Here is a 25,082-nt window from a genome sequence, read left to right as displayed (position 1 = left end):
CCTAATAGAAAGAATAGTAACGACAAAAAAAGTTGTACGTAAATATATAAACTAAAGGTGTGTATTTAAGAAGAGAATAACTGTATTGTGGTTTTTCAATGTGGCCCCATTCCACCAATAAAAAAACATTGTTCTTACTATTCAGCTTAACAATGCCACAGATGCTGTGGCCTTTAAGGCTAGCTAACCCCATAAAACACCCTTAAAATCCCAAATTCCAGCAACCAAGTAGAAGTACTGACCCAGAACGGATCTCCCAATGAGCTTGGTTCAATTTCCTTTCATTGAAAACGCTTTTTGTGAAGTTGTGTTCTGATAGTAGTATTTTTTATAGCTGGGATGGACCCAGGTCAAACGATTGTAAAACAGTGGGCCTCTAGGTTATCTCCCGGGAAATACCAGAAACAGATAAGCACATTGTTAACGCATAGTACATCCTTGAAAAAGAAGAGGATATTTTAGGTACTTAAAAATGTAGAATAATTGATTACAAATTATCAGGACATTTCGGACTATAAGTCTTTCATCGGCTGAATACAAAAAAAATAGTACTTTAAGAAGTTGATAAAAAAACAAACAAGTAGTCTTTTAAACAAAATTCCCGAATGTTGATGATGTTAATGATCTCAGAATAGAATGTTCATTCCAAATGGCTCCAATGTGCCCAGTTTGAAAATAAGTTCACATTCTTTTTGCTTATTGACAGCATTAGTTCCATAACAATGAACTATCCCGCCAAATGTCCTCTATAGTGTGGTCATCTCTGTTAAAATGTCTGGCGACAGGAAAGCCAGAGGTGTTAATTTGTACACTTCTCAGATGTTCCATGAAGAGATCAACTAAGTGCCATCTTGTTTCATATATATATATATATATATATATATATATATATGTATATATATATATATATATATATATATATATATATATATATATATATATCTTGTTACATTTGATGCAGCCAATGCAATATACTATTATTTTACTAATGCAAGTAAAAGTATCATGGATAGTAAACAAGGATTTTGCTCCCTTAACTAGTGTGTTGCTGTGAATGTATTTACAAGTAGCACAGCGTGACCTGTTGCATGGAAACGTACCCTTATTACTGTCTAGATTGGGTCTAATGTTACTGTGGACCAGATGCGCTCTTAGATTTCTGTCTCTTCTGTATAACATTAGAGGAGGATTATTGAAAAAGGGAGTTGTAGAAGGATCTTCTTGAAGAATGCTAAATTTCTTTGTATGATGTGTTGCACTTTTTTGGTCATAGGATGATAAGTAAGAACAAGGGGAATACGATTGTTTGTATTCTTTGTTTTGGTTTTGTACAAAGAATATTTTCTGTTTATTGTCAATACACTTAAAGGAACCTCTGGGAATGAACATTCTATTCTAATAATCATGACACCATCCACATAATTTTTGCATAATTACAATTCTTGAGCAACAACAAGTTTATTGCACTGTGTTTACTTTTCTATTTAAACAGCTGAAGAAGGGCTTTATATATATATATATATATATATATATATATATATATATATATATATATATATATATATATATGAGATGAGATCTGATAACATTCAGTGTCAAAAATATGCAAAAATGCAGAAAATCAGACAGGGGGCAAATACTTTTTCATAGCACTTAATTTTAATTAGCATTATTTTATATGGGATCGCCGTATTGAATGTGCAGAGGATATGTGTAAATACTGGTGCATGTCAGTAGGTTTACATAAGAGGTCAGTCTCAACTGAACCTTCTTCAGGTTTTTACTATGGTATCTAAAAATTCAATTCCTTTTCTTGTCCATCGAAGGTCTATCTTAATATTGCTGTGTATTTCATTTGCCATTTTATGAAACTGGAAAAGAGATTCTTCTCCATGTGTCCAAACCCCCAAAAATATTATCTACAAACTGAATATATTCTAAAGGTTCTCTTTCCGATTTTCTAAGTAATTGTTCTTCCCATTTCCCCATGTATGTAATGGCAAAATGCATTCCTAATTTAGATCTTATTGCTATACCATAGTTTTGTTTGTAATTCTTATCAACAAATAATTTCTATTATCAAGAAGTACAAAGCTCATGGTACTGTCACAACGCTCCCTTGGTCTGGAAGAAAGAAGGTTCTTTCACCAAGAACAAGTAGAAGAATTGTGAGGAAGGTTAATAACAATCTGAGATTGACTGCCAAAGATATTCAAAGTGAATTGGCTGCAAGCGGGACTGGGGTTTCCATTTCAACTATACGTTGAGTATTGCATGGTGAAGGGCTCAGTGGTTACAGGCCAAGGAAAAAAGCAACTTTTAGGAAAACATCACAAGGACAATCACTTAAAGTTTGCAAAAATGGCATTTAAATGATGGGTATGAGTTCTGGTCAAAGGTTTTGTGGAGTGATGAAACAAAAATTGGTCATGCTGATAGTCGTTACATTTGGAGTAAGTCTGGTGAGGTGTACAAAGAAAAGAACAGCATACCTACTGTCAAGCATGGAGGTGGTAATATCCTTCTATGGGGCTGTTTTTCCTCTAATGGGACAGGAAAGTTAGTTCCAATACATGGTAAAATAGATTCAATACCATAACAAAAGATACTGGCCAATCATCTGAAGCCCTCCGATACAAAACTTGGTTTAAACCACAACTGGATGTTCCAACACACGTTCTGGAATAGCCTAGCCAAAGTCCAGATCTAAATCTGACTGAGAATCTTTGGTATGAGTTGAAGAATGTTGTGCACAAGAGTCCTCGGAATTTGAATGAACTGGAACAATTGTGCGTTGAAGAAAAAATCACTAAAGAATCATGTCAAAAGCTCAATGACAAATATCCTAATCATTTAGAAGATACTATTATTGCTAAAGGCGCCACAACTAGCTATTAATTTAATGTTCCTTGTCAGGATATGAATTCTTTTGAATTAGCATTTTCTAAGTTCTACAAAAAAAAATCCTGAAATAAATAATTGTAGACATCTATTTCTTTTTTTTTGTCATCCACAAAAGTTAAACTTTTGCTACAAAAGATAATTCCTATAATTCTTTTTGAGAAATTTCTAGAAATTATAAATTTCCATTGGGGTATGTAAACGTTTGACTACAACTGTATATTTTATCACAGTTAAATGTTTGTTGCAGGATTTATGAAACTTAGTTTTATCTTTGCATATACGTTATTTAATCTATATTGCTCTTTTGACCATTTCAGTCTTAAAATTCAAGCTAAGTTAGGAATTACTATCTACAAATTAGCTTCCGAAGGAGCCCTCAGTGCTCCTTTGATAAAACTCTGAACAACTATAATCAGGGCTTTAATCCCAAAGAAACTTTTGTGTTTTGGCGTGGGAGGGTACAAACACTTCCTTGTCCATTTGTGCTTAATTGGCAAAACCCTTTCACAACTATGTTGTCAATAAGGGCAAGTGTCTTACACAGTACAACTACGTAACAACAGGGCAACATCTGATTAGCATTCAGTGCACTAGCTCTACTCCCTTGGCATTTTATTACCGCAGGTGCAGGGGATTCAGTGATCAGATACACACTGCAGGTCAATGCTAATTGAAAACAGCTCTGTTTATACACCTGCACTTATAAAAGGTTTCAGAACGTAGAAAGTTGAAAGAGCCCAAGCACACTGCACATGGAAGTCCTTTGGACAATGTTGACCAAAGCGGACAAATAAAAGGACACACAGTGTCTTAATACAGCACAGCTAGCCTTAAAACCGCTTCCTCAACTGCAGGTGTTCAAAGTCATTTATAGCTAGACCTCCATAGAAGTCACACAAGAACTTTCACTAACTTCCCACAGCCAGAAAAAACACAACTGTGTACATAAGGGGTGCAACGGTTAGATATATATTCAGATGACATTACTGACGCCTATTTAATGTTTTATTTATCAATGCTATAGCACTGTTTGTAAATGATAATCCCAGTGCGATCAGATTTTACTTATTATTTGGCAACTCTAAGGGTTTGTACATTCTGTAAAATAATCCTGCATAGGATAATATTTTGTAACACTTTATTAATATTTTTCCTGAGTAACACACTATTGTGTGAATTTCAACTAAAAAGTATGTTACATCATTAGCAATATCATGTTATTGCAAATTCACAGGATGCACAAACTAAATACTCTTTTAGTGCTTCTGGCAGAACTGTAGTATCACCAAGTTATTAGAACATTCCTTCACAATGAGGCGTATTTATATCCTCTAAAACAGTTCCAAAATGTAAAACGGTAGGCTACATAGAAAGCATGTATTGTAGCCACATAACATGTAGCATAACCACTGTAGATTTCTCTCCCAACCAATGAACAAATTCAAGCTTCCGAATCTCAACGAGACATAGGACAAGAAATTCTTTAAGTGTTTGAACCTGTAGTGATCTATTTTAAAATGTACCGTACGTGGAAGGGATGGTCAGGAAATTTGGAATTATACATGCTATGTTAAATTATGTAGAAAAAATGTGTATGCATAACCACAATTCCCCAGGGTGTAATCTGGATTATGGGAGCAGTGCAATGTTAGCAAACAACAGAAGACAGCACCCTTTTATCTTTTCAGTAAGATGCCGTGCATGTGGTTGTTCATTTATATTGTACACCCAGAAGGTTAGGATACTGACATAAACAATGCTGTTCCTGTATAACAAAATAGCTGCACTTAACATCTGCAGTGTGTTTAGCCTTTTTAAATTAACTCATTAGCAAATGTCCATATTCATTGCCATGAAAGAAATACAATACTTGATGTCAAAAAAAAAAAAAAAAAAAAATGTCTTCATAGATCTACAGACACCCAAAATCACTGAGGGGTATTGTATAATGCATTTGCCAGCTGTTTCTGAATATGCTTTAGTAATGCAGTGTTTCCAAAAATAAAATCATTAGGGCATGGCATAGTAGCAAGAGGTACTTTATAAAGTCATCAGAAGACAAAAATGGTTAATAAAATAGGTTTGATTCCACATATAGTACTGTACCACATCAACGCCATATGGTTTTAATTATTCAGTCACATGGTTATAGCCCCAAAAAAAAAAAAAATACCTTGTTTACCCAATCTATGTGGCCTCTGACCGACAGTATGTAGAACCATTTTATGTGAGAGTAACACACTGTGCAGTCTCTAGTGAGTGTATTTAAATACATGCACAAGAACATTTTAATATGGAATGCAGTTAAAGAAGCATTATGTAGATACATATTGTGAGGCAATATATTTGTTTCCCTTATTATAGAATACACTAGTAACGCTTATGTTTTTATACTACAACTGTATAAGCACAATAGAGAGTTTTGTGATTTATCAGATGGGGATAAAATAACACTATGTAACACAATTTTTGTTCCTGGGTAGTAAGTGTTATTTCCTAATTGCTTATGCTTCAAAAGTATAGAAAATGGCTATTATTCCCCACAAACTTTGCTTTTGTGACCAGGACAGTGATATTTCGAAATATCACTATTTCCAATGGGAAAACGGGCAAATGTGTGTCTTTTCGTTCACATAAAGTCAGAAAAAAACAACATATGAATCCAAATTAACATGTATTTATACTAAAGTAATACAAAACTGACTACAAAAGATTTAAAGTGAGTAGTTTTTCGAGATTTACGATTATACCGTATTTACAGTATAATCGTAAATCTTGAAAAACTACTCACTTCTAAATCTTTTGTAGTCATTTTTGTTTGTTAACTTTCTTTGTTAGTTTTGTCTAGTTTGCTGGGTATAGGCAAAGAGAGTATGCGTTAAAGGCATCATTATACATTGGTATCATTGAGCATTATCACACATGATTAAAAAATGCAACCACTGCCATCCCATCATATTAAGCTTTTTGGAGAGAAAAAAGCTTGTAAAAGCTACAACAATCTGTGGTCCTGTGCAACTGACAACACAATACCTTGAAGAACGAACAATAAACAAAAAAAGATAATTGATCGCCCTGCTCTACTGGAGAAAGAAAGAAATGTAAGATTGCTGTGGGTCCATGACATACAGAAGAAATGAAAAATGTACGGCAAATATTATTATTTCTTCATTGGAAAGGAGCCTCCTACTTTACCCTGATTGGCTGCTGGTAGTTTATGTTACGGCGGTAAAAGTTACAAGTATTTTATCTCCTGCGTGACACTTCCCTCTGATGCTGCACTTGACTACCTTCATTGAAAACAACTGCTTTTGCCGCGCCGCATCCATTGTGAACGCCCCTTAAGTGTAGAGCTTTTATTCAGTACACATTCTCTAATTTAACATACTGGTATTCTTGATTACTACTGTAACTGTCATTATGAGACAGCAGGGTGGCATTTAAAATGAATGGCTGAGTTATTTAGCCAATAAATGTTTGCCTTCCGAAAGCTGCAGGTGTTTGCATGTTTTACACAGCAATGGAAAATACAAATTGCAGTTTCATACAAAGCTTTCCTTGTTGTGAAACTAAATAAATGTGAGAAAGCTAAAGAGAAAGGAGTCTAGAATCAGGCTTTTGTAGATGCTAACATGCCACGCCTAGTAAAGTTCTCACACCTGCAGTACACTTCCAGTCTATAAATAAATCCTTCCTGTGGTGACAGCTACTGTAGTACTCAAATTCATTTAGAAAACCTTAACCTTTACTGTGTACTATGCAGTACGTATTACAGGTATTTGTCTTATTATCGTATTATACTTTAAATGATCAGCAATTGCTTACATCCCAAATTAAATAGTTACCACAAAAGTGCTGCTTTGCCAATTTGACAGGTAAGGGAGCCCAAATCTGAGCCTTTCCATGGTTTCCTCAATACATTATTTGCCACAGGAATAAATACCAAAACACTTTAAAAACTAATAAAATCGGGGGAAATCATAACTCAATGTCACCAGTAGCTGGTGCAATGGCTGTCTAAACACAAATATGAAATCCTAATTAAGCACATAACTCTGCCATACAGTACATATTTATTTATAGCAGAAAAGTGGTACAGCTATGTAACTTTAAATTATGGTATGTACTGTACAGTACCAAACAAAAAATGTTCAGGCATGAAACACGTCAAAACCCTTTCAGTTATGAAGTGCAGAAGGTAAAAAAAATAAAAAAAGTACTTATTTTGATATGGGTAACAATAATCTTGGTACAGTGCTCTATAGTTATCATAATATGATAATGTATTATTATCATATGTATTATTAGATATTGTACCAAAATCCTAAATAAGATGACACATTTTTACGAAAGACTAGGCCTATTGTGTCTTTCAGTCTGCAGTCAGATTCCATTGAAAACAGACAGTATAGGCCTACTGTAGTTGCTGATAAAATATACAGTGGCACTCTAAATCACCATGTGTTGATTCTGAAAACAGTTTACTTTCATTTGCAACATCAGGCTTTTTGTGGTCCCATAATTTCAGAAATGAACCCATGGTAAGCAATGCACTCACATTCTTAGGCCAAACAAAAAAATATCTGTGTTTACTAGAGGTGGAAATTTTGAATAATAAGATATTCGAGTATACCGAGAATAAAAGTTTTGAATACCCGAATACTCAACCTCTAATTACTCATAACAGTAACAGGTCCTTAGAACGTACTAGCAGCAACCACACATAGGGATGCATAGATAAATACATCAACAGCAACAGTGAAGAAACATCTAAGGCACCTAATGTATCTGAAGTAAAATAATAGTTAAACTATAAGGAAGAAATAAGAATACACAGCAGAGGAGTTTTAACTATAAACACATAACTTTATAAAAAGTTATCAACTGCATTTTAAACACCCTTTGACGACTCATATATAATGCATAAAATTACTGGTTACTAACAAAGCATAACAAAATATGTTTGCTCAACAACATCTACTATAAAATATAACATAACAATGAGATGTACTGTACCTGTACTTGCTGATTCCATAATATAATAATCATTTTTAAAAAGTCTAATTTCGGAATCAAGCCAATATCAGCACGAGACCGATAATTGTACTGGCTGATCACTTCTAACTTCCTCCTCTCTTAAAAATACTGTGCCAAGTCTTTTCAGGTGTAGACAGAGTGCATTTTTCCATTTGTTTTAGAAATGAACGAGTATTCGAAATCAAAGTATTTGAGTAGTAATTTTATTTCGAATACTCGATTACTCGAATATTCAGACTCACCCCTAGTGTTTACAGTACCCTGACCAAACCCATTATATAGCTCCACCACCTGCACCCATTCTCCCATTGAGCTCCCGTGACCCCAATGTTGACATCCCATTAAAAACAATGTCAACCTTGATACTTTAACGGGCAAAAAAAATCTAACTTTTAACTAAGAACATTTGTGTTATCTTTATGGGAACCCAGGTGTGAAAACAGTTTTATTTAAATTGTTGTAATAGATTCACTTTTTAGCATGAATAGCTCCACGCACACCTGTTCCTTTTAAATACAGATCTAATGTTGAAACAAAGTAAACAGGTCGAGGATGTAAAAGTTTGATTCCACCAAAACTTGCTTTGCACTTTGTGTTACTTTTGCGAAGGGTGTATTCTTGGGTAAAAGGCCTTATTGACTTGCCATCAACACAGACACATACACATACCTTTATCAATATTTTATCAGTTAGGTTATTATTGTCATTATCAATTGTTTACTCTATTTCTGTTGCAAGCCTTAGCTTGCTGGGAACCACACGTGGTGATTTCATTTTATTTGTGTTTTACATATGAACGCAGACCAAGCCTTTCGCACACAAGACAGCATTGCTAGAGCAACTACAGAGAATGCTCTAAATATTAAACTGCACTCAAAGGGGCTGATCTGAGCAGAGTAATACTAATAGAACAATCAAGCAATGATGACACTGCACAATGCTACTCCAAATCGAATGAGTGACACAGTGTACTGAGCAAGTTATTGTCACTAAAATACCAAGCTAGCTTTTTCAAATTTAATAAAGGATGTTACTGGTTATCTTAAATACAACACATACAGTAACTATAACAACAACAACTAGATATTTTACTTTAAAAAAAAAAAAAAGTTTACAGAAGTTAAAAGGAAGTTGCTGTATGTCTATTTTCATTCTGTGTATAGGCTTATAGTACACAATTAAATCAATTCAACTCAGATGTGGGACTTTCTTGTGGTCTTCTTTTGATCAGTCAATGTAGAATAATATCATTTTAGATTTGGAACTAAAATTATACATTTGTATTGGACCTCAGTGGCTCACCTAGTAAAAGTACTGCCGTATGGAGGCCAACGTGAGTCAAGTGATCAGGAGTTTGCTGGTTCAAATCGCTTTTGTGTCAGGTTACCAATGTTGACAGAAAACCTTAAGAAGCATTGAACTGGCCTTATGATCCCCACAGGCTAGAGGAAAAACAGCTTGTAATTTTGCCTCACTGTACCATAGTGACCCCTGCTGTTTAGACTGAGGCCAGTCAAGCTGAACTCTTGCCTCCAGGATTCAGAAATGTAACAATTTAGCCATCATTCTCAATTATTAAGCAATTCAAACTTTTGATCCTTAAGTTATTATTATTATTATTATTATTATTATTATTATTATTATTATTAGATTATGCTGAAAAATGCAAATCAATATCAATAATAAAAATAGTTTCATTTAATTTTGAGCTCAGATGTTCTCTATAATGGTGTATAGTCTGCTGGTGATAAGAGCTCAGCTGTGGTCTGAATTTACCTACTGTATAGCATTTTCCATATTATGCCAGGCAGATAGTTAAGGTAATTGCAGGTTTAAGGGAAATCCCCTGTTTTCATATTTTAATGTCTTTTGGTAGTGCCTTGAACTTAGTTTTCATTTTTATGTGACTGGGCATTTGACAGTAATGTTCCTTGTTTATGGAACTCCCCACCACTTCAAATTCTCAAGCTTACTTGAATTACTGTAGCATCCCTGTATAGGAAATTTGCTGCACCTACTATTGCTGAATTTTTATAAATTTAAGCTGACATCTTTTCAGTGTAATGGAAACTCTGTGGGTAAAATCTAATGACAGCTTTCCCTTTGACATGCGATCTAAGATAGCCTCCATATTAGGTTCTGTAACGTAGATTTGTTATGTGTGTGGGTCGTCGCTGAATAATAATGAGGCAGACATAGAAAATTTGTTATGTGTGTGTAGGTTGTCGCTGAATAATAATGAGGCAGACACAGAGACTTTGTTATGTGTGTGGGTCATCGCTGAATAATAATGAGGCAGACACAGAGAATTTGGTGTTGACACACCGCACAGGCGTGCAGATTTAATTCAACACAGGCTGTCAATGGGGTACCAGCAATGGTAGCCCTAGCATCAGATTTAATAAACAAAATAAAAATAAAAAATAAAAGTTTGCCCACAAATGGTGAGTGCTAGTCCCACTAAATGGAATGTCCCGCTCCAGGAACCTACTACACTACGCTAACCCTCTCTACACTGTTTGGGATCAACATCCCCTAAACTGACCTACTTCTGGGCTCCCTGAGTCCCAGCACCCTTGCAGCAACTCTGGCCTCTTCAAACGGGCTTGGCTGGGAAAAGCCTTCATGAACACTGTCTTGGAGTAGAAGGGTTTCATGCAGTAGTTCTCTCCATGGAGCGGACGCTCTCCTCCTCGATGTTAACACAGCAACCTTTCACTCACCGCCCGTCTGTATGACTATGGTCGTGCAGTAGCCTCGAGCTGTGGCACAGACACTTTTTGAGCTGCACACAGGATCCCTGGGCACATCCCCCAGCCAATCAGGACCACCTGATCAACTTAGCACTGGGTGAGCAAACCTACTCAATTAGTTGCCCAGCAACGGGTCTCCTGTTGCACATTCCAGCTGCTTCTACAAAGGCACATATGAACTCAAGAAGGGTCACAGGGTCATATGACTTTTTGGTTTGATAAAGACCTAACGGTTTCAGATACAGTATAGGCTTCATACTTAGTACACAGTGATTTCCTAGACAAGTTCCGTGGCTGTCGTGCAAGAAAAATAAACCCTTTCCCACCATTTTGAAAATCTGCCGCCACTAGTTTCAAAGCCTTGTGTCTTAGCAATCATTTAAGGTAGTAAGTTCATATTTGCAGTTATATAAACTCCCCTAAAGGTATTGCTAACCATGAAGTTGATCTCTCACCTAGTATGGCTGCCATGGAGGTCAAGTGACTACTGAAGTTACAGCTGCATAGAAACAGTAGACTGATACACAGCTATGTTCTTTGATTTGATTACTTCAGTTCCTTTGACACAGGATGTTTATAGTTGGTGCACAGTTGTATTCTATGATTCTCTAAATAAAATTCCATTACAGGTGGTGTCCAATGAACACTATCTATTTCAGTACCACACTGTTTTTAATATCTTGATATATCAATGATACAATCTTTTTAATATTTAACTTTTACTTCATGTTTACAAACCATTTGATCTGACATACCATGCCTCTTCACTACGCTTCTGGGGAGAAACTACTATTTCTAGTTTTAAACTTTTTCTAATAATGAAATGATGGTTAAGACCATACTCTATGTTTTTCAATATTCTTTTAACCTGCAATTGTAAAATGCTTTGTAATGTATTTTCATGAATGGCGCTATAGTAAATGCTTTTTGAATCCTGTTATAACTTGTACTTTGTAACTGAATAAGACATTGGTTTCTCGTCTTTTGTAGCAACATGTAAAAAAGTGTTAAATGTCACCGTGAAAACAGACTTTCTACATTTTGTACTTAGGCAGCTGTGTCTTATATCCAAGGTGTGCGATTTAACAGCTTTGCGGCATAGGGGAGAAAATCCTGACATATTTTAGAAAACTCAAGTATTCAGCCTCAGTTTCAAATAAATATTACAACCGCAGCAGAGACGGTTTTTCAGTTTAAGTTGGTCTCATGGTACCAAGAACAGTCTCAAAAAATAAATCAGCTTTCCGAACAATGTGAAACAATGGGCATTGCACTTAACATGGTCCTAAGCAGAGCTCCAGCTATTCTTTAAGTGGCACTTATTTTAACTGTGTGGGACTTGTGAGCACCAGAGGCCCTAGTTAGTCACACCCCTGACTGTAGTGATGTTTAGGGGTAATGTTCATGTTAAAAATTGTATACATGTGTGCATGATTAATGAATATTTTAGCCATTAATAACCCTGGGAGTACAGGATCTAGAACAAAACTTTCTTCATTCTTTTCTGGCTCACCGTAAATAATATACTGATACTTAAAACACAGTGCTAGTAGTCTAGTAGTCTGTTTGAGGTTCTCAATTTGACCCACAATGGACAGTCACAAAACCATCACACAATCTGGCACACTCTTAGTTTTGTGTGAGGAATGTGGACACACAATTAATGCTGAATTATGACTATGCCATCAGAACTATTAATAAAGCCCTAACATTATCATAGCGAAACTTAGGGACTTGTGCGAAGTCTACTTGTTTTCTTTTTTGTTCCATTAATTTACAACAATTGGCATAACCCTGAGATAAAACTGATAACATAACTCCAATTTTGATTTTTTTTTTACAAAATCCACTCCCCCCTTCCCCAAATTTAAAAGCAAGCGTATATGGACTCTCTTTTTCAAATATGACAAAGATAAAGTGTAACACAATAAAAGAGACACTTTGATTCGGCCATAGTCACTTAAAGTTAACTTACTTTTGCTGGCTTCTTTTAGAGAGCCTGGAGGCCTCTGCAGCTGCTTTCCTTGATTCAAACTCTTCCCTTTTGAGTACCTCTCCGCTTCCCCTGTACCCCAGCTCCACCAGCTGGCGGGCCAACTCCTCATCCTAAAGGAGCAATGAAAACAATCTGGTGAGCTAGGAGAATTAAAAGTAGGCTTGAAGGTGTAATACTCAGTAGAAACCTTTTTTATAACATTTGGCACAAAACAGTGTAAAACAAGGGTAATGCTGCTATTTAATTAAATAGGGGCCAAAATACAGTTTTCTACAAAGGAGGCATTGTGCATGAGATACATATGTGTGAATAAACATTTTCAAATAGTTAAACATTGGTATATTCCACTTGAACTGAACTACAAGCATGACTTCATAACTTGTGTGGCAGCCCAAAGTCTTGGTGGGTCACAGCTCTGCCACATGTCCCAGGAGAGTCACATTTTTGTTCTGGAATAACTTTTGTCTCCAAACCAATCAATGAAGACAAAGAAATCTCTTTAAAACAAGCAAGATAAATAAAGCACCAGGTGTATTTCATTAAAACTTTCTAAAATATTTATTTGCTAGGTCAGTGCCATTTGTATCTGATTACAGGTGATTTATTTGCTACACATTTTTACATTGCAAATTCAATCTGGTTTGAGGTACACCGAATAGCTGTGGTTACCTAATTGGTCACAATAAGCGCTGGATATGACCTACAGCAGTGGTTTAATCCCTTAATTTAACTAATAATTAGTTTAATTAGGCCTTTTTAATTGTTTCAGTTCTTAAACAATTGGAGATTTCAACTTAACTATAAAATGTTATAAATAGCTTGAAATCTGCAACTTTTTTAGGAGCTGAGAATAAAAAGATCTAATTAAGCTAATGACTAGTTCAATTAAGGGCTTAGTTAAGTAATTGATAGCTCAGTTAGAATGAAAACCAGAAGACACAGGGGTCCCTGAGGACCAGGGTTGAAAACCACTGATCTACAGCAATTACATCAGAAAAAAGCACTATACCACATCTACATCTAACTCGATCTTGGAGTATGTTTAAGAAGTTATTTTGGTTCTGTGTACCATGAACCACTGCTGACATATGCAACAAAATTCATATCCCATAAATATTTCAATTATACTGCACAACTATCCTGACTGTAACTGCATTTCAGTTGCCAGAATTGAATGAAGGCTGATTAAGCACAAACTGAAAATAACCCTACCACACACACTTCAAAGCAGTTAAGACAACCATTGCTTTCAAAGCTAGAATGTCATGTGAATTATTTTAATCAGGAACTGAGCACCAAAAGTAGGTGCATGGATCCTGGTTTTAACAAACTTTTCAACGTTAATATTTTCAAGGTTTTTTTCCCTTTGATGTATAAATATTGTGTTACTGGAATAATATGGTGCAACTCGACGTGTGGTATAAATAGATTGTGGGCACAACCTTTGTATTGAACAAAGTTAACATTCTGCTGCCCTATTGCATCCTAATAAAGCTGTGAAAGGAAAAGACAAATTAAATTGTGCTGCTTTCACCATGGCATCACTTCTTTCAGAACAGGATAATTTCACTGCTCTCCCTAACTTAATTGGGATGCCCCCCACCTTCCAGTCCCAGAAATATGTATGCATTTGCACATTCTTCAAACGGAATTTGCAACAAAATGCAAGTCCTGCCAGAAAATACTGTAGTATTTGCTCCACAGCTTAGTAAAGTATAAGTTCACATACAGTATATTGTTTTTAAATGTTGTATATCGTTATTGTTTAACATTTGCTAACCCACAATCGCATTATAATTGCTTAAAAAAACAGTAAACTTATTGTCTGGGGATTAATTAAATGGATGCATAAAGTAATACCTAAATATATCACAAGACTCACATGGCATTGCTCCTGAATGATGCAGCCTGCTTGAGCCAATCCTGGATCTACAGTAGCTTGGGCAGAGGAACATAATTCAACGGGCCATGTTTGAATTATATTTTTATAAAGATTCTTCCATTTTTTACTTAAAATTAATATATCCCCTTGTCTTAAAAACTACATTGGATCAACAATTTTGTTTCAAAATGTAAAATCTAATTTACTAACTTTGTGCAGATCATTGTAATGCTAGAGAAAGAACACTGATAATCATCAATATGATAATCATAAAAAATACAAAAGGGTATTTTTGTAGACAATCCATGTCCAGACGACAGTAAGATATGATGTCTGTTCATATTAAAAAGAGTTCTTCAAAATACATGGCAGACTGTCAGACTACCACCTTTCTAGCTGCAAGGAGTGGGTGGCATTTGTATAGACCAATACCTCCATCATGTGGCAAAATAGTATATCACACACCATATTAAGTTTTCTATGCCTACTGTTACAGTATATTTAGGGTTTCTGATTTTCGGTTTTAATCGATAAAACGCAATAAAACACCCCCGACACAAAAAACAAGGAAATGTCAATAGTAGGTTCACCATCGTGATTTCCATATGTTATGGTGGTTACAGTAGTATGACAAATCAGATGGTGTACTGGGTGTTTAAGCAAATTACATGTTTTGTGTCTGAAATGAAATCAACTGGTCAATATTGTACAGTGATAGCACATTATTCCTGCCATATAAAGTGATACTTGCTGTACGACAGTGTCCATATGACAGCCTAGGCCTGCAGATTTTGGACCATATACCCTGTTGTGTGTTATTGTGCTTATTCAGTAAAATGGTACCCCTACCCTGTTCCACTTTATCTGACCCTACCCTCCCTTCACAGAGTGCACCTGTTGTCAAGTGAACCAGGCAGAATGTTTCTAAAAGTTACAAGATGTGCTGGTATGGTGACATATCTACGCAGGTTGGAACACTTGTTAGTCAATTAAACTGTTCCCTCTATTCATGCCATTTATAACAATAAAGCCTCCTTTTGATATTGTTTGAAGCATAAGTGACACTGTACAGTATGGATGCTATGTTTGCGGTCAATTTGATCAACCTACAGTTTACTGTACCTTACTGGAATAAGTTACTGCAAAACTGTAATTGAGGATTTTACAAGGCTGGGGAAGTCCCCTGAATTGCACCAACAACCAATTACCCCAAAAAACAGGTGGTTGATACATTCCAAGAGGATTCACCAATAATATCCAGCTGTAGTTTATCCTGGCAGGGTATACTATAGGTTAACCAAATCAGCTGTGAGGTTTTTGTGATGATTTATTTATTAATTTATTTATTTGACAGACAACTTTATCCAAGGCGACATATAATTGTACAGCTTACTGTGTTTATTGGTTAAGAAATGTAACAAGCAATGAATAAGGAGAGTTGGACTTTACTGCTATGTATGCTCATGTTACTCTGAAAAATTAGAGAATTAATTCTACATGAGGTGAGGTCAGCAGGTCAAGGTGAAACAGGTGTTTCTCACTAAACTAAAGGATAGCCTACAAACATCACATAAATTACAGTTACACATAGACAGACGTACTGCGTAGGCGTTGTCTTAGCACCGTTAATGGAGAAAAGATTATCGACCACATCAATTACGATTTTTATTTATTTATTTTGCCGGTAACTTGGTGGCACGGGAACTCTGCATTATATATAAACATTTATTTAAAACATGTTCTCAAAACTAAGTGCAAAAAGTGTTACCTCTAAATAATATAAATCCAACGAAGTGATTTGCGAGTCCAAGAAATCCTCGTAAGTGTTAAATTCAGTGACGATGTTATCGAGAGCACCAGCAGCGTTGTCGTCCTCCATCTTGGTTGTTTACAATCACTAAGGTCTACAGTGCCATAGCAACAGACACTTCCTGTGAGGGTGACAGAAGCAACTGCTGGGAAAAAGAATTGGACAAAGACGACTGGAATTAACTTTGGAAGGTTTGTATCTAGACAACACTGTAGTAACTTTTGAAACCATAAACAGGTAAACAGTAATAATCATTGAAAATAACTTAAAAATACAATGCATACAGTTAGTATTGCTTGATGTGTTTTTATGTTATATTTTAAAATGTGACAAAACTAAACAATGATAAACGCACGAGCATAATAAACAACAATATGGTTAACCCTGGGAAAATCATGAAAAACTGCACAGTTAATTACCCTGAAGATTTACCGTTGTAAACTTTAGAGTGGTCACAGGATACAATTTGTTTTTATATTGCTTTAAAGACAAATAAATACAATAACGGTATTGTGACGGATCTCTTAGGGCTTTTTATGTTTTCCTTCTTTTTTTTCTAAAAACAAGCAACTATTGAGCCAGTGCAAAAACACTATTCTTTGTAAACAACAAATAATAGTGTAAAACAGTAGCTGTGCATCCTACGAACATACATATATCACTTTTTAATTGCTTATGTGTTAGTAGGATAGCATGGACATCCACTGAATCTGCAGTGATATAGAAAAAAAAAGCATTCATGTACGCATGAGGTAAACAAAACAAACACAAAAAAGCTAACGCGTCATACGCACATGCCTGTGCCATATGGTTTTATGCAACATCCTGGTAAATTGATTCACATTACATTTGTAATGGAGGGGGTTTTGGGCTCCGGAACAGTAAAATAGCAGGGATAGCCAGCTGTCACAGGAACACAAATTTGGGACTGTGAAGAGACAATTTGTCCATAGAGAATTTTTTTTTTTTCAGTTCATCATTTCCCCAGGGTGGCGTCTCATTTATTCTTAATGAGCCACATTTCCCGAGCTTCGATTACATATTGCAGAATCGATGCATCAAATTAGAACCCAGTTTGTCGTCTCTTGTTGCCGGTTTGCATTACCCTGAACTGCGCTTCTACGGTATGGTAGATAAACAAAGCGTTGCTAGGATACACACAGGCCTTCACAGTCGCGTTGGACAAGCCAACTATCATTGGGTTAGAAACTAACGCTCGACCGAGGCGAATTAAATCTGATGAGGACTAGATCATGTCGGTTTCTCAGTAGTCCTCTGGGCGAGTACTAAAACAAATATGTGTGTGTGTGTGTGTGTGTGTGTGTATATATATGTATGTATATATATATATATATATATATATATATATATATATATATATATATATATATATATATATATATATATATATATAAGTATAAAAAAAAAATAAAATAAAAAATTGCAACTTAAGTAAAAAAAAAAAATAAATAAAAAATGCAGGAAAGGCCATTTTCTAACGGTGTAGTAGTGGCGATTGTGCATTCATAATGCTTACAAAACAGTCACGCAGAACTGAACTGAAACCTTCCTTCATTTCCCCTGCAAATGCCAACCTCACTTAATGACGATTTACGTTGTGTTCTCCCTCTGCTCTGATGGGAAGTTTGTTGGGCGTTTGAATTTACTGAAACACGTTGCATTTTACAACAATGCAGACATTTATACCAGGTTGCGATCCCCCACCACAAAAGAAAAAAAACAAAAAACTGAAGATGTCATTAGCAAACTGAAGTCTGACAGGCAGGGGGCGGCATTGAGGGGCTGGGGTCTGGTCCACTGGCTCCTTGGACCACAGTTGTACCATGGCGATTCCTTCCCATACACTCAGCTGGTCTAGGTCCAGGGTTTGCTCCCATTATGCACTCCTCGTCAATCTCCGCGAGCCACACTGTGTGCGGCAGCTGGGCACCCCCAAGCTCCACATCCAGTGTCTTTTGGCTCTGCATTGGGGTGACCTGACCAGGTACAGTTTTCAAACAGACACTGGTCAAGGCACAGGTTGCTTCTCTGCTCTCACCCCACGGTGGTAGCAGACATAGTCTTAGTAGGGTGATGGTGGTACTGGCCCTGACCGGTGGTGTAAGGCATGTGCATGTTGGTACCCTGGCTGATCCACCCCATTGTCATGATACTCTATGTGGGGGAGGGTTTGGGTTTGCAGGTGGGTAGAATGTGGGTCGAGGGCAATGTGCTCCTTATGCCAGGAGGGAACCATTGGTTTAAGGGGAGGGTGAAGCTGCCTAGCCCCTTTTAAGAACTGCACTGCCAAAAAATGAGCTCCGGGATACACAGAGTCAATTTTGAAGTGGCACACAGATATAGCAGCCAGGTACACCTTCAACGTAGAGGGGGATTTACTCTCCTCTAGGAAGTCCTTTAGAAACTGTAAAATAACTGACTCTCTCGCCAAGCACCACTCCTGGAAAATCCTCCATTTATAAGAATACTGAGACCCAGTGAAGAGGCTGTAGTATTCTGTTGTGTGGCTATAACGGTGTCTGAGAGCCCAAGGGCACTCAGACGCTCCTGTTCAGGGGCCAGACCCACAGCATCTTAACCTGCAGCCGCAGAGGTGCCTCAACTGTGTCCGTGCACTTGGAGAAAGTCCTGGGAGCAAGAGACAGACCGAATGGCAGAACTCATACACGTTGCCCCGAAAGGCAAAGCAGAGGTACTTTCTGTGGCCAAGACGTATCGAGACGTGAAAGTACGTGTCCTGGAGGTCCACGGTCGCAAACCAGTTGCCCGGCCGGACGGACTGGAGAATGTGACGGGTAGTTGGCATCTTGAACTTCCTCTCCTTCAATAAGGAATAAGTTCAGGCCTCTGAGATCCAAAATGGGACGGAGCTCGCCGTCCCGCTTTGGTACCAGAAAATACCTTGAGTGAAAACCCTCCTGTTGACATGGGGGTTCTACAAGGCGAATTGTGTGCTTTGTGAGTAAAGTGTTCAATTCATTCTTGAGGACAGAAGCCTGTATGGGGTCGGACATCAAAGTGTTCACAAGCCCCTGGAAGTGAGGATGCCTGGCTTGAAACTGGAGTGAGTACCCGGAGTGGATGGTTGCAAGCACCCACACGTCGGTGGTGCGTTGCCTCCGTGCCAGAAGGTGATGCTGGCTGAACAAGTGCAGGGCCTGAGGCCGGAGCCCGACAGGGTTGCTGCTGCTTCTGCTGAGCCTGCTGTACTGCGTTCGGCTGGTGCTGCCTCTGTTGAGGGCATTGCCCGCCGCTGCTGAGAGCCGGTTGTGGGGGTACTGCCTGCTTGGCCTAGGTGGAGCAGCCACCGGGACAGTACTCATAATGGTCTGTGGAGCAGCAGCTCTGGGTCTCCATCGCTGTTGCCCCTGGTGCTGGGTATGAATGAGTCATGGAAGCAGCTCTGCAAGCTGCTTTGACAACTCCCTCGAGCGGTGAGATCACTGCAGCGTCTCTTCTACGGCTGGCCTGAAGGTGTAGCCAGGGGAGATGGGCGCGTTGAGCAGGGATGCTTTGTCCTCATCCCTGACCCTAGCCTGGGAGAGCCAAAGCTGGCATCATGCAACCACAAGGGCTCCCTGGTTATGTCCGATAGCTTGGCCACTGTGCCGAGATATGTGGAGCAGCTAGTCACCAGCTTCAGCTCATTAATGCAGCAGCTGTGATTGGTACACAGATCCCCCTTCAAATTCACCTTCCTCCATGGAGGCGGCCAGGAACAACACATCATCCTGCTCCTCCTCAATCAGCTGAGACTGCAGGATTGCAGGGACCAGTGCTGGAGTTGAGGGGGTCTCCAGTATCCTATCAGGCAGTTTTTTTAAATATGTGCTCAGGTCATGTGACACAAGGGTCATTTCCCAGCTCGTAATGGTTGACATTTCAAGATTGAAAGGGAACCCTCAAAGACCCCGTTGGATGTGTTACAATGCAAAGTGGGATCGTATTTGAGCTCTGAGAAAATTGTTTTGCTGTATTCCACCAGAAATAGAAGATTCAGTGTTTATTAGTGGATTGACTATGAGGGTCTCTAATGTCACCGTGGTTTCAATTAGTGGAATGTTATTTTATTTTTCATTAATCTCAAAAATGTAGGCTACTGTGTCTCAAAGGATTAAGAACATATCATTATTGTTCATTTTAGGGAAAACGCTAACCCGAGTGTAGTTTTCCTAAACTATAGCCCCTTTCACACACCAATGCTGCTACTGAGCTGTCTTTATAAATACAGTGTGCCCTACGATTTCATTTTAGTGACAACTCACCAGCTGTTACTGTGTAAAAATATATATATATATATATATATATATATATATATATATATATATATATATATATATATGCATAAGAATTTTAATTGATTACAAAATAAATGCACTCAGTGCCAGTTTGGTACAATTAACATCGGTCCATGGGTCAAAATGCATCAGATTCCAAAATGACAAGTTAAACTAGTTGTAACTAACTAGTTGTAAATTAGAGCATTGCTGTAATATAATTCTAACTGTTGTTGTAAACACTCTTTTGCTCGTTTAATTAATACTATGCTTCTTTGATGATTGGCACCCGTAATACTAGCATAGTCCGTCCTTAATTACCATAAATAACACCCACTGGACAGCACTCTGAAGTTTGTTTTAAATTCGTGTCATAATAAAAAAATTAAATAAAAAAAAAAAGTACAACGGCAAGTAAAATTATTTCAAGGAACACTAGTGCTACAATCATAGGTGCTACTTGTATTTGTGATGTAACCATAGGCAATAATTCTGTAGCATGTTCAGACTTTCTGCCATTTATTTATTACATATCATTTACAGAGTTTTAGAAAACATTTTCTCTTTCCTTCAGATTTGTAGGACTCACCAGTCAGAGGCAGTCATATTCTAGCCATCACTATCTGCAAAATACATGTACCAGGCAGTTTTTAGCCACGCCGAGGAGCGTAATACACTTTTGGGAGCAAGACCACACTCACGAAACCTTATGGTCTGTTTTTGTTAACTTGAAACAATGACACGAGACTCACAGTTCTCAACTTTAAATAAACCTTTCTAATATATCATTTATTCATGCATTTAAGTGCTTAGCTTTTATCCTCACTGAAAGAAATTTACAGCAACTGAAGTTAAAATGAAGGACTATAACAACTGTTCATATACATTTCAAAGACACAACCAAACATGTTCAACTGTGTGTGTACATGTGGGTATCAAATAGTAATTACATTACAGATGGAAGCTCCACTCAAGTATAGAAGATTACTGAAAATTGCACTGCTGGTAACATACAGCCAGATGTCTTGTGGGAGAAAAATGTCTATAGTGTCAAAGCTCAATAGTAACCTCACACCAACTGCAGTAACCCTGGAGGTTGATGAATAAATATTGGCTAAATATATTAGAACTGGGCAAAAGGTTGACCAAACCTTCTAAAATGTTTAGACATTGTAAACTCAGACCTACTTGCATTGTGGTTTAAACCTTATTATAATGTATTGGAGAACAGCTGCTGTTTTGGTTTGAATGTATGCTAACCTTGTTTAGCTTTAGAATTGATACAAATCTGAGATAAAACTACTAAGAATGTAGGCCAGGTACACCATGTTTTTAAATTAATTCCTTCATCAGTCAAACACCAAGGATTAATAAGACATGGTGGCCATTTTAACTGCAGCCTCCTTCCAACTGTGAGATAGTGTAACTATTAAATGGATGTATTTATTTCAGATTTTATATTTGAAATGTCTGAAATGAGTAACCTAAAAACATTTTATTTTGATTTTATAGCAATAATATCCTTGTGGCAGTGCAGAACCCTGCTGCTGTAAATAGTGTGTGTGTATGGGAATGGGAATGTAAGGTTGGCAGAGATGGGGTTAAATCTGTCCCTGTCAGCAATCACAGGTGTGTCCGTTCCTCAGAGGTAATATAAGGAAGGAAAAATCTTAAATTGTATCATAGTGTATAACAAAGGTGCAAGAACAGCATACCTGTCCTTTTTTTGTGTGTGTGTAAACATGTCCAGTATGACACTACCTTGCAACATACAAGCCATGGCGATCAATAAACGCTGAATTTAAAAAAAAATGGTTGTCTCTAAAAAATGTAATATTTCTGTACTTCTATTGTATACAGTATAAAAACTAATAACAGCTAGTCCAGTTTCCCAAATAACACCTTACTCCAAATCATAGTGAGCGTAATGTTAGTGTGTAATCCTCTTTGTAAGTTGCTATATTGCCTTTTTTTTTTTATTTTTTTTTTTTTTTGAATTGGCAGTTATCGCTTCGCCTGAGCCTTTATTAAGCGTAATGCTGTTTGGCTGGTAAAATGCATATAAAATATCCTTTTGGAACTTCCATTTTATTTATTTCCTTTTGATAAAGTGGGCATTTAACAAATGTATCTTAAAATAACGGAGAACAGAACAGAATTTTTCATAGTTTATTCCATATTGTTCTTGTGAATGGTGGCATGTAAAATGTAATTAGAAGTGTTTCCTCAATGGCTAGTTAGAATATATTAGTGTTTGGTTCACTAACTGTAAGCATGAAGTGACAAGACTTTGATTACAGTGCAGCTGGGACTGTAGCTTGTAGGTGGATTAGTTAAATTGCTTGTCTACACCAACATTTGCCTGTGTCAGGATTTTGGTCTATTGATAACAAACTTTCTCACACTTTATTTAAAGACTGCTTTTGTAACAATGTTTGTGAACTTTCTTCAAGGTTCGAGAATGTTTTGAAATATGAGAATAAACCCTAAACCCTCATTAAAAAGAACAAAGAAATGATTCATGAATATCAAACCTTATTTGATGCATGCATTTAGAAAAAACTACAGTGAAGTGTATATTATATATATATCATATATATAATTGTTCAAGATTTTCCTTTATTTTTAACAAACTTAATGTGAAAGAACCTTCAGTAACTATAAACAGCAGAGGTTAACACTGTAGGCGGTCATCTGACATTCCACTGAAATTTAGCATGTCCATTCTAATATAACAACGTTGTGAATGAGAATTGAGGCTCGACGGCCCCCTCCAGGCAACACCAAATTGTATTTTTTTATATTGGTTATGGTATGGTCAAGTAAGCAGTATTTTTTTATGGTACTCAAGGGGTGTGTTTTGCTGTATCTGTGAAAGTGAAAAAACTATTAAAGCAAAGGAGAACTTTACAAAAATTGGAGAACTACACAAAACCCCACCAGGCTCATTGTAAACACAAAACTTGCAGTTTAGCATGTTTATTGAAATAAACAAAACTCCCAGTTTTCAGATATGATATACATTTCATATGTGTATTTATTTATAATTAAAGTTTAGGTTACTATTCCTGACTGATGTATTGTACTGTATATCACTGAATACTAAGGGTTCAAAAGGGTATTTTTTGCATCAAAATGTTTAAGACTTTTTTTTTTTTTTAAACATAATTCATTTGAAAAATTTGTGACATCATATACTTTACTTGCCTGGCCCTTGATATGCACAAGATATACATTATATAAGTCTTTAACTTCCGAAATAAAAGCAACATTAAAGAACACCATCATTTTATTGTCACTTTACACCACAAATGTCAAACAATCAATTGATCACAAAGCTTTTCTTTGTAGTATTAAAAATAAAGAGGTCAGAGTCCTGGAAAATATGGGAACTTTGTACATATCCTATATGCCAGTAATTGCAGAACATACAGTAAAACCATCTCAGTGACCAATGTTTTCCATTATAACCCTAAATCATTTGTTTCACTCATAAACAGCACCGAGGTTTTTAAGGGCTGGTTTATTTAACAGTGACCATGTTTGATAATGATCTGTGACATTGATGGCTGCTATCTGATACACCTATGGTTTGAGCCCTCCCTAAAACATGTAGTTCTCTTGCAATGCATCTTTATCCCTGTGCTACTTTCATAGCAGGAATGCTGAGGGGTCATGGCAGGGATATTTCAAACAGCCAAACAGTGAAGTGATAGTTTTGATTGACAGTCCGCAAATCATCCTTCCAGCTGTTTGAGAAAAGAAGACCTTGGGCTCAGAGGTTTAACAAACCAATGCACATTTATCCTCATTAAAACGAAAAAAACAAGCATAACATGGTTTCAATTGACAACATAAAAATATGTTGTTTTAAGTTAAATTACATTTAAAACTTGCGCAGAGAAGTCTATAAATGCAATATAAAGAATGTAGAAAGTTGTTTAAAGCAACATGGAAACTTGGAATAAGCAAAGAATTGTGTGGTCTGCCTTTTCTAAGTTGTGGTTGACCTGCAAATTGGAAACTACTAATGAGCTCTCAACCAAGTGTCACGCTTAAGTTTCTCCCCAAGCTGAAAAACAGTATTAAACCATTAAGGATAGCAGGTGCTAAAACTCATTAAGTTAGAAGGTGCATCCATGCGCTGTCTCGGAGGTCGTGGAAGACATTATGGAATAGCACAAACGTAAACAATAGAGTCATGACAACAAGAAATCCAATTGTATTCTGACCAATACCTTCCACTGTTTTATATGCTTCATTTGGAATCTTCTCAGTCCTTGAGTGGTAAGCATATTCCATCAATTAGAATGGTTCTTATATTAGAAGGCACCTTTGCTTAGAGTTGAACTGAGTAAATGCATGTGTTAAGGTAAGCCCAACCTTAGCCTCTGTCATAAAG

The 25,082-nt window shown here is 36.8% G+C and overlaps 1 protein-coding gene across 1 annotated transcript in view; it reads right to left on the bottom strand.

Annotated features, from left to right (window-relative positions):
* The window catches only part of LOC121317459 (cilia- and flagella-associated protein 299), a 172,911-nt gene extending 156,455 nt beyond the window's left edge, over positions 1-16,456 (bottom strand). Inside the window, exons 1-2 of the mRNA XM_041253415.1 lie at positions 16,341-16,456; positions 12,670-12,800 (exon numbers count right to left, since the gene is read on the bottom strand). Of these exons, the coding sequence (XP_041109349.1) occupies positions 12,670-12,800; positions 16,341-16,451 (242 nt within the window). The 5' untranslated portion in view covers positions 16,452-16,456. The remainder of the gene's footprint in view (positions 1-12,669; positions 12,801-16,340) is intronic.
* Between the last annotated feature and the right edge of the window lie 8,626 nt (positions 16,457-25,082).

Source organism: Polyodon spathula, chromosome 1 (assembly GCF_017654505.1).
Source record: "Polyodon spathula isolate WHYD16114869_AA chromosome 1, ASM1765450v1, whole genome shotgun sequence".
In the NCBI taxonomy this organism is placed as follows: domain Eukaryota; kingdom Metazoa; phylum Chordata; class Actinopteri; order Acipenseriformes; family Polyodontidae; genus Polyodon; species Polyodon spathula.
The sequence above is the reverse complement of the archived record's forward strand: the minus strand, read 5'-3'. Positions and strand labels throughout refer to the sequence as shown.